Source organism: Linepithema humile, chromosome 2, assembly GCF_040581485.1.
Source record: "Linepithema humile isolate Giens D197 chromosome 2, Lhum_UNIL_v1.0, whole genome shotgun sequence".
NCBI lineage: Eukaryota > Metazoa > Arthropoda > Insecta > Hymenoptera > Formicidae > Linepithema > Linepithema humile.
Window position 1 is genome coordinate 25064828 of NC_090129.1, and position 13392 is coordinate 25078219.

The 13392-nt window shown below is 31.9% G+C and overlaps 2 protein-coding genes across 7 annotated transcripts in view; both read left to right on the forward strand.

The window, feature by feature from the left end:
• The first annotated feature begins 118 nt into the window (after nt 1-118).
• Nucleotides 119-4770, forward strand: ScsbetaG (Succinyl-coenzyme A synthetase beta subunit, GDP-forming). 3 transcript variants are annotated; one of them, XR_010888595.1, is made up of 7 exons: nt 119-547; nt 803-902; nt 1182-1777; nt 1962-2096; nt 2165-2293; nt 2550-2722; nt 4248-4770. XR_010888595.1 is itself a non-coding variant. In XM_012359679.2 (6 exons), exons 1-6 carry the CDS (start codon nt 346-348, stop codon nt 2660-2662), a joined length of 1275 nt encoding a protein of 424 aa, XP_012215102.1. In that variant the 5' UTR covers nt 119-345; the 3' UTR covers nt 2663-3119. The 3 variants fall into 3 exon arrangements, 1 of the variants encoding a protein (XP_012215102.1); XR_010888594.1 differs by lacking the exon at nt 4248-4770 and adding an exon at nt 3128-3604; XM_012359679.2 differs by lacking the exon at nt 4248-4770 and having other exon boundaries at nt 2550-3119.
• A 551-nt stretch (nt 4771-5321) lies between these two features.
• Nucleotides 5322-13392, forward strand: part of cher (filamin-A) — a 48168-nt gene continuing 40097 nt past the window's right edge. For all 4 annotated transcript variants that reach the window (XM_067349780.1, XM_067349782.1, XM_067349781.1 and 1 more), the window contains exons 1-3: nt 5322-5461; nt 8428-8695; nt 9452-9863. In XM_067349780.1, the coding sequence (XP_067205881.1) occupies nt 9521-9863 (343 nt within the window). In that variant the 5' untranslated portion in view covers nt 5322-5461; nt 8428-8695; nt 9452-9520. The remainder of the gene's footprint in view (nt 5462-8427; nt 8696-9451; nt 9864-13392) is intronic.

Consider the following 13392-nt stretch of genomic DNA (forward strand, 5'->3'; position numbering starts at 1 on the left):
AATCCGAGAAACATCTCATTGCTGCTTATTGCATTCAAGTATTTGTGCTTATCATTATCCATGAATGCGAAAAGGTATCGTGTTTATGATGCGATGTTACTAGATGGCAGCACTGTTTTTGGAGCCTTCTTGATCATATGGTCATGTGCGTTTGATTTGTCCATAGCCGGCGATTAGCTCGTTGAAATTTTGTAGAAATAAGATAACAATATTGAGCAATACGGAATTGCGAATGTATGTATAATAGAGATTAGTGTCATACATTAGCATTGATTGCGATTCATACGAGCGAGAACAGAAGTAGTTTTTTTCTTATTCGGTGTGTGAGATTCTTAGAGGTTAATCATGCTGCAAATCTTTAGCCGCTCGATGCGCTCAGCGCAGTTATTCAGGAGGTGCACGGAAGTCACTTGTGTATCGAGTACAAGGAATTTAAATCTCTTGGAGTATCAGAGTAAAGAGCTCCTACGAGACTCTGGCGTATCAGTACAAAACTTCGCTATTGTCGATGATCTAACCAAAACAAATTCTGCCTTAGAGAAGCTACGTGAGTGTCCAAGTTTATATATTTGTTAAAAAAATATATTTTTTTGTACATTTAGAAGAAAACTATGCTTGCAATGTTATATTTTATGTAATGACTTATTAGTATGTTCATACATATTAACAATGCTAATACAGTAGTTGACTATAATTTATGTCGAAGTTGATATAATTATATGTATTATGCATTTTATAATTTATAATATATTTGTAATATATTTATAATATATTTGTAATATATTTATAATATATTTGTTAGGTACGGATGAATATGTTATCAAAGCTCAAGTCTTGGCTGGAGGTCGTGGCAAAGGCTGGTTTGATAATGGATTCAAAGGAGGTGTACATCTTACCAAAGAGTAAGTACTGATAATGTTTTTTATATTTTTATAAAAATTTTTTTTTGAATATCTATATCTATAAATAAAATATTTTACTTATCAGTATACAAATTTTTATTATGATTTAATTTTTCATAGTAAAATAGATAAATGTCATTACTTAAATATGAGATATAAAGACAAATGATATTAATAAAAGATAATAAAAGGATAATTTTTAATTCTTTATTATATTTATATAAATGACTTTTTATTTAATATCACTTGTTTTTGTTTTTCTTTTTTTTTTCTTAACAGTCGTAATGCCGTTGCAAATTATGTGAAGAATATGCTTGGTCATCGTCTCATTACTAAGCAGACTTCAAAGGATGGTATACTGGTACAAAAAATTATGATAGCTGAATCAGTCGATATTGCACGTGAGACCTATATCTGTATCCTCATGGATCGACAGCATAATGGTCCAGTGCTGATAGCATCTCCAGCTGGTGGAATGGATATTGAAGCAGTTGCCGAAAAACATCCTGAACAGATCAAAACCGTTCCACTCGACATTTATCATGGAATTGATGACGAAATAGCACAGGATGTGAGCACTTTCCTGGGATTCTCTGATCCAGATGTTCTTAAAAAAGCTGTGTATGAATTGAAAAACTTGTGGAAGCTGTTTGTAGACATTGATGCTTTGCAAGTTGAAATTAATCCATTGGTGGAAACAACAGACAAGCAAGTGGTAGCGGTAGACGCAAAAATCGCATTCGACGACAATGCTCAATTTCGACAACAAGACCTCTTTGCATTAGAAGATATTAGTGAGAAAGATCCCAGAGAAGTGGACGCATCGCGATTCAATTTAAATTATATTGCTATGGATGGCAACATAGGATGTTTAGGTAAACATATATTTTATTATTATTGTGCACAGTAAATAAATTAAACTTATAAAATAATTAGAAAGTAAAAAATAAAGCAATATTATGTTAATCTATTATAATTTATACATCTGTGTATTAATACATAAATTTTATAAAATGATATAAATATTTAGGAACGTATCTTTACATTTTGCATATATAGTTAATGGAGCTGGCCTAGCTATGGCTACAATGGATATTATCAAATTAAATGGAGGATCGCCAGCTAATTTTCTTGACGTTGGTGGTAGTGTGAAAGAGGATCAAGTTTTCCAAGCGTTTAGAATTCTCAGTGAAGGTATGCAGCGGGACAAATAGGACAAATTGGGATGCAAACATGAAATGCAAACAAATTTATTGTTTCAGATCCAAAAGTTAAAGTTATTCTTGTTAACGTTTTTGGAGGTATTGTAAATTGCACGACGATAGCGAAAGGAATTATTACAGCATCACGAAACTTAGGACTTAAAATACCGCTTGTTGTGAGACTAGAAGGTGAGATATCTTTTCTTTCTATTTTTTATTTTTTTGTTTTCTTCATTGCGATGTATCGAAATCTTATATTCTAGAATTCTAGACCATTTCTTTGTTTAAAATATAAAATTTACTTCAGAATTTACATTAGAATTTTACATTATAACATTTGGTAAATCTAGAATTTTAGAATATATGTATTTACTGCAATGTATTGAAATAAATTTTAGATTTTTTTCTAACGATCATTTATTTAATGACTAACGATTATTTATAGGCACTAATGTGACAGAAGCTAAGAAAGTTTTAGCCGAATCTGGATTACCTATTCTCACAGCGAATAACTTGGATGAAGCGGCGAAAAAAGCAGTAACATCTGTGAAGGCGTAAATGTGTTGATTCGATAATATGGTGCCGGCTCATCTAAGACTGAAAACCTATCGTTTCACTGTAAGGGAACAATAATTTTACGCAAGAAACTTGGGTAGAGGAATTATTTCTATAGAATTTTTCGTAATAGAATTTGTCCGAATACTTCCATATTAATTTTTTCATAGCATTTTGAATTCAATATTTGCACTCGTTATAACATCGCATATTAATGTATAATGTTGTTGAACTTTTATACATTTTATTATTCAATTATGAATTATTTTATCTGTTGCTATAGCCTTTGATTTGAAGTTGATTTTAATCATTGTTCAGAGTAAATTTATCTCATTAATTAATATCTTCAAGATTATAATTTATGTAACGATATAAAACTGTACTTGTCATTAGAATTTTGAAGTCATGCTTTGTTTAAACAAAGTTAGAATGTATATCATTGCCTTATTTTATTTTTATACATTTTAGATTGTTGATTCAAATATTGAACATTCGTACTTCAACAAGTAAGAGTCTTTATACAAAATAAGGATTCAAAAGTGATATTGAATCCAAATATAGGTTTTGTTAGCGATATTTGTCTTGAATTATCTTTCCAGATTTGTTTTGCTGCTAATTCTCATTAAAGTGTTTGTCTATTTTATTGCCTTGCGAACTGTGCAAGATCGAGAAATGCAAAACTTGCTTGATAATTATAGTTTACGTTGATTAATTTATTATGTGATTGACTTATTTTTGCGAGTCATTATTACATAATGAATGGAAACAATTGTGTTCAATTTCGCATAGTTAAAATTGGCGGCGATACTGATAAGTGTTGTGCATGTATATACATATCTTGATGTGTAATTTTATCCTTTTTTAGTTTTGTAAATACATTTATTTTTGTTGGATGGATTTATACCGTTTTATATTGAGAACAAAAATAAATATATTCTGCTTAAATCTTTTTAGCAATTCTGATTTTTTCTCGTTATCTTTTGTTTCAATATTTTGCCATATGGAAATTTTGAGCTTTTTAAGCTTTAATTCTATTACTTATATTTTAAATCTTTAGCACATTCATGACAACTGTTTTTATTAAATCTATACTGTATGAAATATGCAATAAAATTTGAGAAAGAAGTATGAAAAAAATAAAAAGAAGAGAATTTATATTTCTAAGAAGAGAATTTATATTTATACGATTTAAGGAAAATTTTTCATTCTATTTCTGATTGATTTATGCGAAAAATGCTGTAGAGTCGATTTTTCTTTTAAGAGAACTATATGATCATTTTTTCAAAAACAAAATCGAACTGTTTCGACATCTTCTGCATAAATCAGTCGATTATAAAACAAACGGGATGGAAAATTTTTAGCTTATCTATAACGCTTATCAATATTCTCTGATATTTTATTGCATATTTTAATTATACATTTTTTTATGTATAATTGTATGTATGTAGCGTTTTTTACATAGCGGTAGCGGAAATGATAATCAGAATTCTTAGATAAGCCTGTACATTCATATCGCTTTCCATCATCTGTAATCATCGCCGTCATCAAGAAGTACCTGAGAATTAATCAAATCGGAATTTTGTTGAAGAGAGTAATCTTCGCGTCGAACGTATCGAAGACTTGAATGCTGTACTTAAGACTCGCCGACTGCACGCGATGGCAAGAAGAAGGAGCAAAAGCGGGCGTGCAATTGGTTTTTAGTCCATGTATGGTCGTTGCGTCTTTATAAGTAGAAACTCTTTCGGTGAGCAGCTAAGCGATAACGCTCGCGCGGCGCTCGCTCGTCTCGCCGAGAGAGCGGTCCATATATGGGCAGCGATTTTTAGCATAAGACCCAAGTGTACAGCGCGCGTGACTTTTTCTACCTTTCGAACGGCGCGTGTTAGTGGGTCGCACTTTTTATAAATAGACAAGCGAACACCGATACGCATAATGTTAAAAAAAAAACGCGAAAAAGTGTTCGGGAGAGCGGAAAGATACGCTTCATTTAAAAATAAAACTTTTTTTAATCTACTATCGTTTCGTCACTTCTCGCTCTCTCCGAACATTTCAACTTTTTCGCAAAATAATACGTCTTTTAAAAACGTCAATTATATATAAAGTGTAACGTATATTGTGTCTTCTGCGCTGTTATTTAAAAGATGTTTTATAGATTTCTAATGGATGTTCAGTATTTTGGCGGAATATTGCATTTCAAACATTGCGATCGATCGCAATCGCTGAAATCGCTAAAGACCGATTCTCGCAACTTAATATCGCGACGTATCGCTGCATGGCGCATCACAATGACTGTTTTAATTTTTTCTTTTGATGTCACGCCAACCAGCGGGCGACTCGTTTCGCTTTGTTTCCTTCATATACGAATATAAACCCGTTTCTCGCACGCATCTCGTGTCTCTCAAGAGGGAGGACCGCGGGGTCTCGACGCGTGTACGTACACACATATATATATAGATCGACCCCCTGCCCCTAGGGGGCGGCGAGGGAGCGCGTACTATTCTCGGACAACTTCACGAATCCGAGTGAGAATTTCTTTCGACGTGCCGTTCGACTCCCGGTTCGCGGACGGCGTAAACGTCAGTAATCGCCTGTGAACCGTGCCGTGACGATCGGAGGCGTCGCGTCGATCCGAATCGAAGGAGATCGCGAAAATCGCCACCCTCTCACCGCTGACGTATGTACGAGATTCGCGCCGGCACTCGGTCCCGGTTGCATCGACACTGGTTAACGCTCCAATCGCAATTTACTTTGGATAGAAGACAACCGATTTTTCCGAGACGGAAGTGAAAAAGGAATATTAAGGTATTGATAAAACGATCGCTAAAAAGTTACGCATTTGCGCGTGAATTTGGTGCGAGACACGACCGTGTCTCTTGATTAATTCCTTTCTATGACTCGAACAGTCAGGAAACGACACCATTTTTTATTTTGAAATACTGCATCATTTTGCTATTTTAGGCAGATGATACTGTGTTAATTTATTCTCAGCGAATATTTGAAAGATTATACGAGTTTCTCAAATTTTTGATATTGTGTACGGTAGTAATTAAACCCGATAACATATTTATTAGAATGAATCTGTCTCAAAAATTTATCGTCGGAAAAGATTATCACGTGACTGCAAAGGAGGTTGGTGTTCGTCATTTGTTTACAATTTATTCTTGAATAGCGATCTGTTTTGCTCGTGATCACGATTTTACTTGCTTACAATTTGTTGATCACGATTGCATCTCGTTTTTGGAGAATGGTAGTGCGGGAAGAATTTTAGTGGAACGAGATCCATGAACACATTCCATACACAGTCTTTCGTGGATCGTTGAATGCGTGCGAGGTAAAGAATATACTTCCGACTCGACGAACGAGTTTTTGTGACGTGATAATTTTTTTTCCGTTTATTCATCCATTTGGAAAGAATTTTCAGCGTCGAGCAGAGTTCGATAAAAGGGTGCTGTCTCTTTATTCTGTAAATTCTGTGTCATATTTTATTAAATTTAAATAACTTTAAATAACTAATATATCTCGCTGGTTTGGTAAAATAACTTTTTAGGAAATTTGTAAATTTTATTATGGAATTGTTCCAATAATTATTTAAAATGATTTTTTATGTTACATTATGAATGCATCAATTAAATGTTTAGAAATTAAAAATGTTTATATATAAACACATCATCCGTAAAAAAAATTTTTTACAAATTTTTTAAAAAGTTATTTTGCAAAATCAGTTAGATATATTGATTATTTAAAGTTATTTAAATTTAATAAAACATAGATTATTTATTTCACAGCATTAAATAATGTTGTTCTTGCCAAAATTTTTATTATTTGAAAAGCTTGGTTTGAAGAAATGAAATTGTATTTCAATACAGAGACAGAGTCGGTGTAATTTCTTAAATCGATGACAGCTTGATCGGCCTATGTTCGCGTGAAGTGGTATTTTATCTTGAATCTCCTTCTCGACTTCGAAGTGCTGCGATAAAAAAATCGTATTTTAGTATCATCGCGTCATCTTGTAAAAACTTTTACTGATAACAAAGTGTTGAGGGTGCAAGAGAAAAGAAATTATAGAAGAATTTAACAATTGAAAATATATAAATGTTTGCTGTTAATAGAAAAATTTACTTATTTCGAGAAAACGCATACCAGCGACTCGTTGATTTTGCACAAAAGATGCTGGCTCGACAGTTTAGAGATAGTTTTAGCGGAACGACTATCTTATTAATGAAAATTCGATATTGAATTCAAAAATCGTCTTCCTGTTGATAGATCATGTTATCGCGAGATATTGTCAACTTAACAATAATGTGTGAAAAAAAGAAAAATTATGAGCAAAACAGGAACAAACAAATTATAACAGAAACATAAATAAACAACCGAATAAAGGCGGATGTTTGTTAATTGTCAAATAAATAAATTCCGAATTATTTGTAACATTCAAATTATTATTTGTTACTAAATACAATGTGTGATATAAATATATTAAATATGTATCATCGCGAATTCTATCGACAATGTGTTATTAAATGCAGAGAGTATTAAAGAATTTGAATGTTAAATGAAAGAATATTAATTGAGAAAAATACCAGAGAAAAGAAATTAATTAATATATTCTTTTTCACATATTTAGATACAATTTTTGTCAAATATGTGTGAAATAATGTGATTTTGCATCGTAAAATTTTTTTAACGCAAAAAATAAAAAATTTTTTATTTTATTAATTCGAGATATATGAAAGAGAGTGTATTTTATACGATTATGTTTACATTTTGTGGTTATTATTAACTTATACGCAAATGTTCCATCTCGATGCTGTAAACTAAACCCGATGATGTAAATTAAGACGCCTCTTTGTAAAAAGATGACCTACAAACTCTCTATTCAGGTTTCAGAGACAATGTTCGCGCTTATGAAGTTCATCTTTCGGATGTAATATCAGACCTTGGAAAAAAGTCACATATATATGCGCGTACCAAAAATAACTTGGCATCTCGCCGTGCGTCGCGAATCGTAATTTAGCGTGCGTCCGATTAATTTTCTATTATGTGCGAAAAATTCAACAGGCATTTAGAGAAGATAAAGACTTTATTTTAGAGCGAACTTATATCTCTTACGAGTAAACTTTTTAATAAACTGGAATATTTTTCTCTGTTAGGATCTAAATCTAAACGCTATTTTAGTATTGAAACTGTAATAAATATAGAGAAGTGTACATAAGTGTACGAAAAAAACATATACGAGTAATTTTCTCTGAATGTACCGCTATTTATAATTAGGCAGTTTATTTATGGACAGACCGAACGTAAGTCACGTTGAGGCGGGACAGTTTAGCCGAACACGTGCGCGAATCTTCATTCGAGCGAAACTGATCGATTCGATGCACTTTTATGAACTCGAATTAATTGCATTTAGACAATAAAACTGAGATTTTTATTGACAAAAAATAATATATCAATTTCTCGCTATCTAAATTGCTATTTAAATTTGCATTTTTATTAAAACATTTTATTCTCCAAACTGTCCAAACTAATAATTTTACTTAATAGTTTTACTTTTAATAGTTTTACTTAATAGTAAGTTAATTCTATATAGTTATAAATATATTTATAATTAATAAATTTATTTTTAATTATTACTAAAATGTACAATAATTAATTAATAATTGTTATCGCATAATATAAAATCGTTTTCTCGCTGTATTTTATTTCTCATTTGGTCGATTCGATTAATTCGATCGTTTGCAATCTTTTAATCGTGACATTTCGCGGTGCAGGTGGAATAGTCGCTGTGTGAATCAGGACGAGCAACCACCCTGAAAAGGCGCTTCAAGGAGACGATACACTTCTCTCAAGGAAAGCATCTCGACTAACGCGTCCTGAGTGATCCAAAGTGCAATTTCTGTTGGTGAACAGATTTCGCGACTCAACGGAGATCGCGCAGAAACGGAGTTGCTCCAGCTGATAGCCAGCATCCTATACACATACGCACGCACGCTCACACGTGCGTCCGATTTGCCGGCACACGTACGTGCGGCAGCGCAGGTAAGTTCACCGATAGCCACCTCTTCTTCGATTGGTTTACAGGTGTGCGTATTTGAGCTAGTGATGGACATAATGGTCTTTTGAATGATCGCGATGTTTGTTGCTATGTTATTCATCAAATAGATTTGTGTGGAAAAATGATAAAGAATAGTAATAGAAAGATTAAATATATATTAGATATAAATATATAATATATAGAACAAATATTGTATATCGATTGGAATAATTATATTGATTTATTTAATTATGAGAATATTAATAAATTCTTAGATTAACACAAAATTTAAAAAATAAAAAAAAAATAAAATTTTTTAACAATTTAAAATTAGCACAGAAATTTAAGAATTAAAAAACTAAGACATAATTAAAATTATATTACAATTTTTTACGTTGCTCGAACTTTTTATTAAATTATAGGTCTTCGCTTTAGAATTTATTTTATTATTTTTCTTTCCATTTTGCAAAACAATAGACAAACAACGTTTTTAAATTAATTTCATAAAATTATATTGCGACAATTACATAATATTCAATAGATATGAAGATCAGCTGAAAGTCAGCTGGTGATCAGCAAATAAAGTCAGCTGTAGGCTTTGAGTTTACATAACAGCTGACATAGACCATACATAACACTGGAGCGAAGCTTCCTTAAAATTCCGAGCCAAGTTTGTGCCCATCACTACTCTTCGAGTCACTAACACACCGATTGTACTCGTCACTGATAGTACTCGTGATTACCAACACTATAACCCGCAGGCACTAATACAGGGACGCGCATCCCACCACCCTCGTTCGTGAGAACGTAGCAGCGGACCGGCCGATAAAATGAATGAGAATGATAAGTCAGTTAAGTGCGAGAACTCCGCCGAGGAGGAGGAGGACGAGATGTACGAGCGCGAGCTGGCCGAAGACGCGCAGTGGAAGCGGATACAACAGAACACCTTTACGAGATGGGCGAACGAGCGACTGAAGGCGATGAACAAGCACATCGGAGACCTGGAATGCGACCTGTCAGACGGTCTCCGACTGGTGAGTCTCATCGAGGTGCTCTCGCAGAAGCGGTTGCCGAAACACAATCAGCGGCCCACCTTTCGCTCCCAGAAGCTGGAGAACGTATCCGTCGCTCTCAAGTTCCTGGAAGACGAGGGCATCAGGATTGTCAATATCGGTGAGTAATTTCATATGCATGCATCTGGTCCACGCATTTTGAGAATAGATTCGTCCTTCGTCTCCTTTTCGCTTAAAACAGATTAAACTAATTGTTTGAAGGTGAGCGCTATCGCGTTGACGGAAAGACTTAAATGTAGTGAATTAAATTTTGATGAAGTCATTAAAATTAAATAAAAACAACTAAATTTCGAAAGAAAAAGAACAATTAGTAAAATAGTTGTTATTTATTGCAGAATTATATGTGTGTGTCTGCTGTAGAAATATTATTTTGAAACTATTAATTAGCATATGGTAAACGATTTAATAATACTTTACAGTCTTTGTTAAAGAAAAAACAGTAATTTTGAGAAATAATAGTTATGATGCGTGTAGATAAAGTGATTATTCTATGAAATAATGTTTGACATGCTTCTCGAATGATTAATTTCAAATTTATGGCCAATCCTCTGATTTTTCATTTATAAATCTCTCGATAAGTTACACCACCACGTGGTAGTTACAACTGCCACGAGAGACGAGACCGAGCCTGCGTCGTCTACACATTTTACGTAGATTGGATTTATCGATTCCTAGATTCCTGCGCTTTTTAGAGGTTTGCCAATTTTTCAAGCATTTAGGAGAGTTGTATAAGAAAATAATTTTCTGAAAAACAAAATTATTAAATTAATTAATATAAAACTATATTTTGGATAAGATAAGAATTTAAATATTGATGTGTATTGACATGATCAAGCAACACGCAAATGTAAACATTACGGAAAGATACTTTTCCATCTCTGTTTCCCATACAAGAATATAACTGAATTTTATTTGTTCGTGAGAAATATCGCGGGATTATTATTAAATGATTATATGACTTTTATTAAATATTATTATTAAAACGGTAATTTATTAATTACTGAATATCAATATTTTATCATTAATTTATATTATCAATTCACTTTAATCTAATGCATTACGCTTCGTATTTAACAAGAAATTATTTAAAGATATTAACATAATAAATTTTATTATTTTAATAAAATTGAAATTACACAAATTTTAATAAAATTAAAATAATAATATAAAAATAATCATGAAAATCAAATAAGACATAAATATAAAAATGAATACAATTCTGAAAAATTAATTAAATTAAAGGAAAAATTAACGCTATATATGAAATGTTATCTGTGAAAAAATAAAACAGGTAAATTACACGCGGTACATTATGCATGATCTTGCGAGATCTTACAGAATATTTCTGTATTTGCACGACTACATTACACGACTACATTACACGAAATTATTTAACTTTCAAAATCGTCGCATTTCTTCATTACGCTTACTCGTAGGATTGTAATACAGAATGTAATTTTATACTTTTATTTATTTAAGCAAATAAGATTATTTATCTAATCAAATCGAATTAATAACCGTGCAAAATAATATTAGTTCCAAGTATACGCTTATTTGTATGATAAAAAATGTAGTCGAAAGCTGCAAAAGAGCGATTAGTCAACAAAATTTGAGAATAGGCGTCAGCAAATAAATAGTCGCACATTTTGCTTGCGTAAAGATTAATATAGATTTGGCTGATAGAAAGAGAAATTGCGTAATGCGATACGAAATGAGATTTGATCAATATTCGATCATGATAACGAAAAAAATATTTACCGCTATTGCTGAGTTTTTCAGATCTCAGATAAATTTAAATCTTTATCAGATTTAATTTCATCACTTTGTAAACAGAGATAAAAAATAAAAAATCTTGACAATTATAAATAAAAAAATTGCGCGTTTTAAAATATTCTTTATTGCGAGGGAAATGTGTGGTTGATGTATGTGGACATATGTTTACATGTTTCTGCTTTTGAGATCAAGCACGTTAGAGCGCAGTTGCATTGAGCGGCGAAATGAAAGCGATTGTAGAGCATGGCGAGAAGGTTGTGGATCGATGACGCTCGCCCGGGCTACCCGGGAAACTAAAGGGTAGTGATGGGATAATATCGTTCACGTGTTTTTCGCGGGTGAGCAAACTGATGTTGTATCTCTAAGCCATCTCTGCTTATCCGTTTAAATCCAGTTAAAAGCCTCGATAACGTGACATAATTTTTAAATTAAACAACGGCATGTTTCAGTTTCTTAATATTTATTTATGTATTGAGCGATTTGGAAAAAAATCTTTAACGTAATAATATTAATCGTTATATAATACTAATAGTTTTTATAATTAATCAATTTTTTGTCTTAGTTAATGAATTATTATTATTTATTAACTATAAGAATTTGTATAAGAAAGTAAAGTTTTAATTTTAATATAATTAGAGAATAAATCTCTATGCATAGTAGATGTTCTTTTACACAATTTTAATTCAAGGATATTGATTTATAAAGAAAGTTTCCAGCTGAATATTAAAAATTTATGTAAAGAAAAACTGATCGTGCCAAGTTTTCATTGTGATCTATATGGTTTGTCGAGTCTGCGCTATCAGTCTGACCACGTGTACGTCTATAACCACTTGTTGGCAGAAGGCTCTAAGAGAAAGACAACGCTACCGCGCGATTATTATTTCGTTAAAGACAACCTTCATTTTTAACTTGTGAATAAAACATCAAGCAAAAATTATGAAATGAGAAAATCGGCTATTTGAGAAACAACATCGTATAATTTTAAGAACTCATATTTACATTGACAGATTGATAATTAGTTATGCGACATCATTACAATTTGTCACATCCTTGAGCAAGATGCTCGACTGCTAGTGACGCAATTGAATATATCACCGATGATGTCACACTACGTTCTTTAACCTGCAACTGTCATATCGTCCGAGAAAAACATACTAATGAACACAAGTGTGCAGTCGTATATCCTAAGAAATATTCTTAAATCCTGTACTTATGAAAATTCTTAAAAATTTTTTTTCGATTAATTCGAAGAAAAAAATTAACTTAACTGTTACTGCTGATTTCTATTCATGAAAATTGATTCACAGATTTATAGCAGAGCAAACGTGTGGATGTAACTATTTATGGATTCTGTGATTTACAGAAATATTCAAAAGCCATTATATGCTAATTAAACTGTTTATAAATGCAGTATGAAAATTTATGCACATTATTTGTTATTTGTTGCAGTTTGTTAAATCGCGCTAATGTAACGTGAACATTTTTCTATAAATGTTAAAAATATGAAAGATAAAACAATGGAAAAATGAATGAATTTTAAATGTTGAGAGATAAACAGATTTTTGTGTTTGAGATAAACGAAGAACTGAGAAAGGTAGACCAGAATTGAATAAAAAAACGCTGAGAATTAGCAAAAATTATGCCTACAATATTTCACGGCAAAACTGACTGCAAGATTAGAACAGGAATGATAAACACAGAGAATTAATCGATGTTATTAATAACCAATGACATTAATTTTCAAAGCATTAATCAATAGATGGCAAATAAGTTAAACAGAAAAATTTAAAGAAACATTTAGCAAACAAAGAATAAAAATAAAGACAAGTAGTGAACGTTACATTAAATAAACGAAA

Excerpts from the sequence above, each read along its gene's own strand:
- ScsbetaG (XM_012359679.2), top strand. The coding sequence starts at position 346 with ATGCTGCAAATCTTTAGCCGCTCGATGCGCTCAGCGCAGTTATTCAGG. Across the intron at positions 548-802 it reads TTCTGCCTTAGAGAAGCTAC|GTACGGATGAATATGTTATC; the intron begins GTGAGTGTCCAA and ends TATATTTGTTAG. Across the intron at positions 1,778-1,961 it reads TGGCAACATAGGATGTTTAG|TTAATGGAGCTGGCCTAGCT; the intron begins GTAAACATATAT and ends TTGCATATATAG.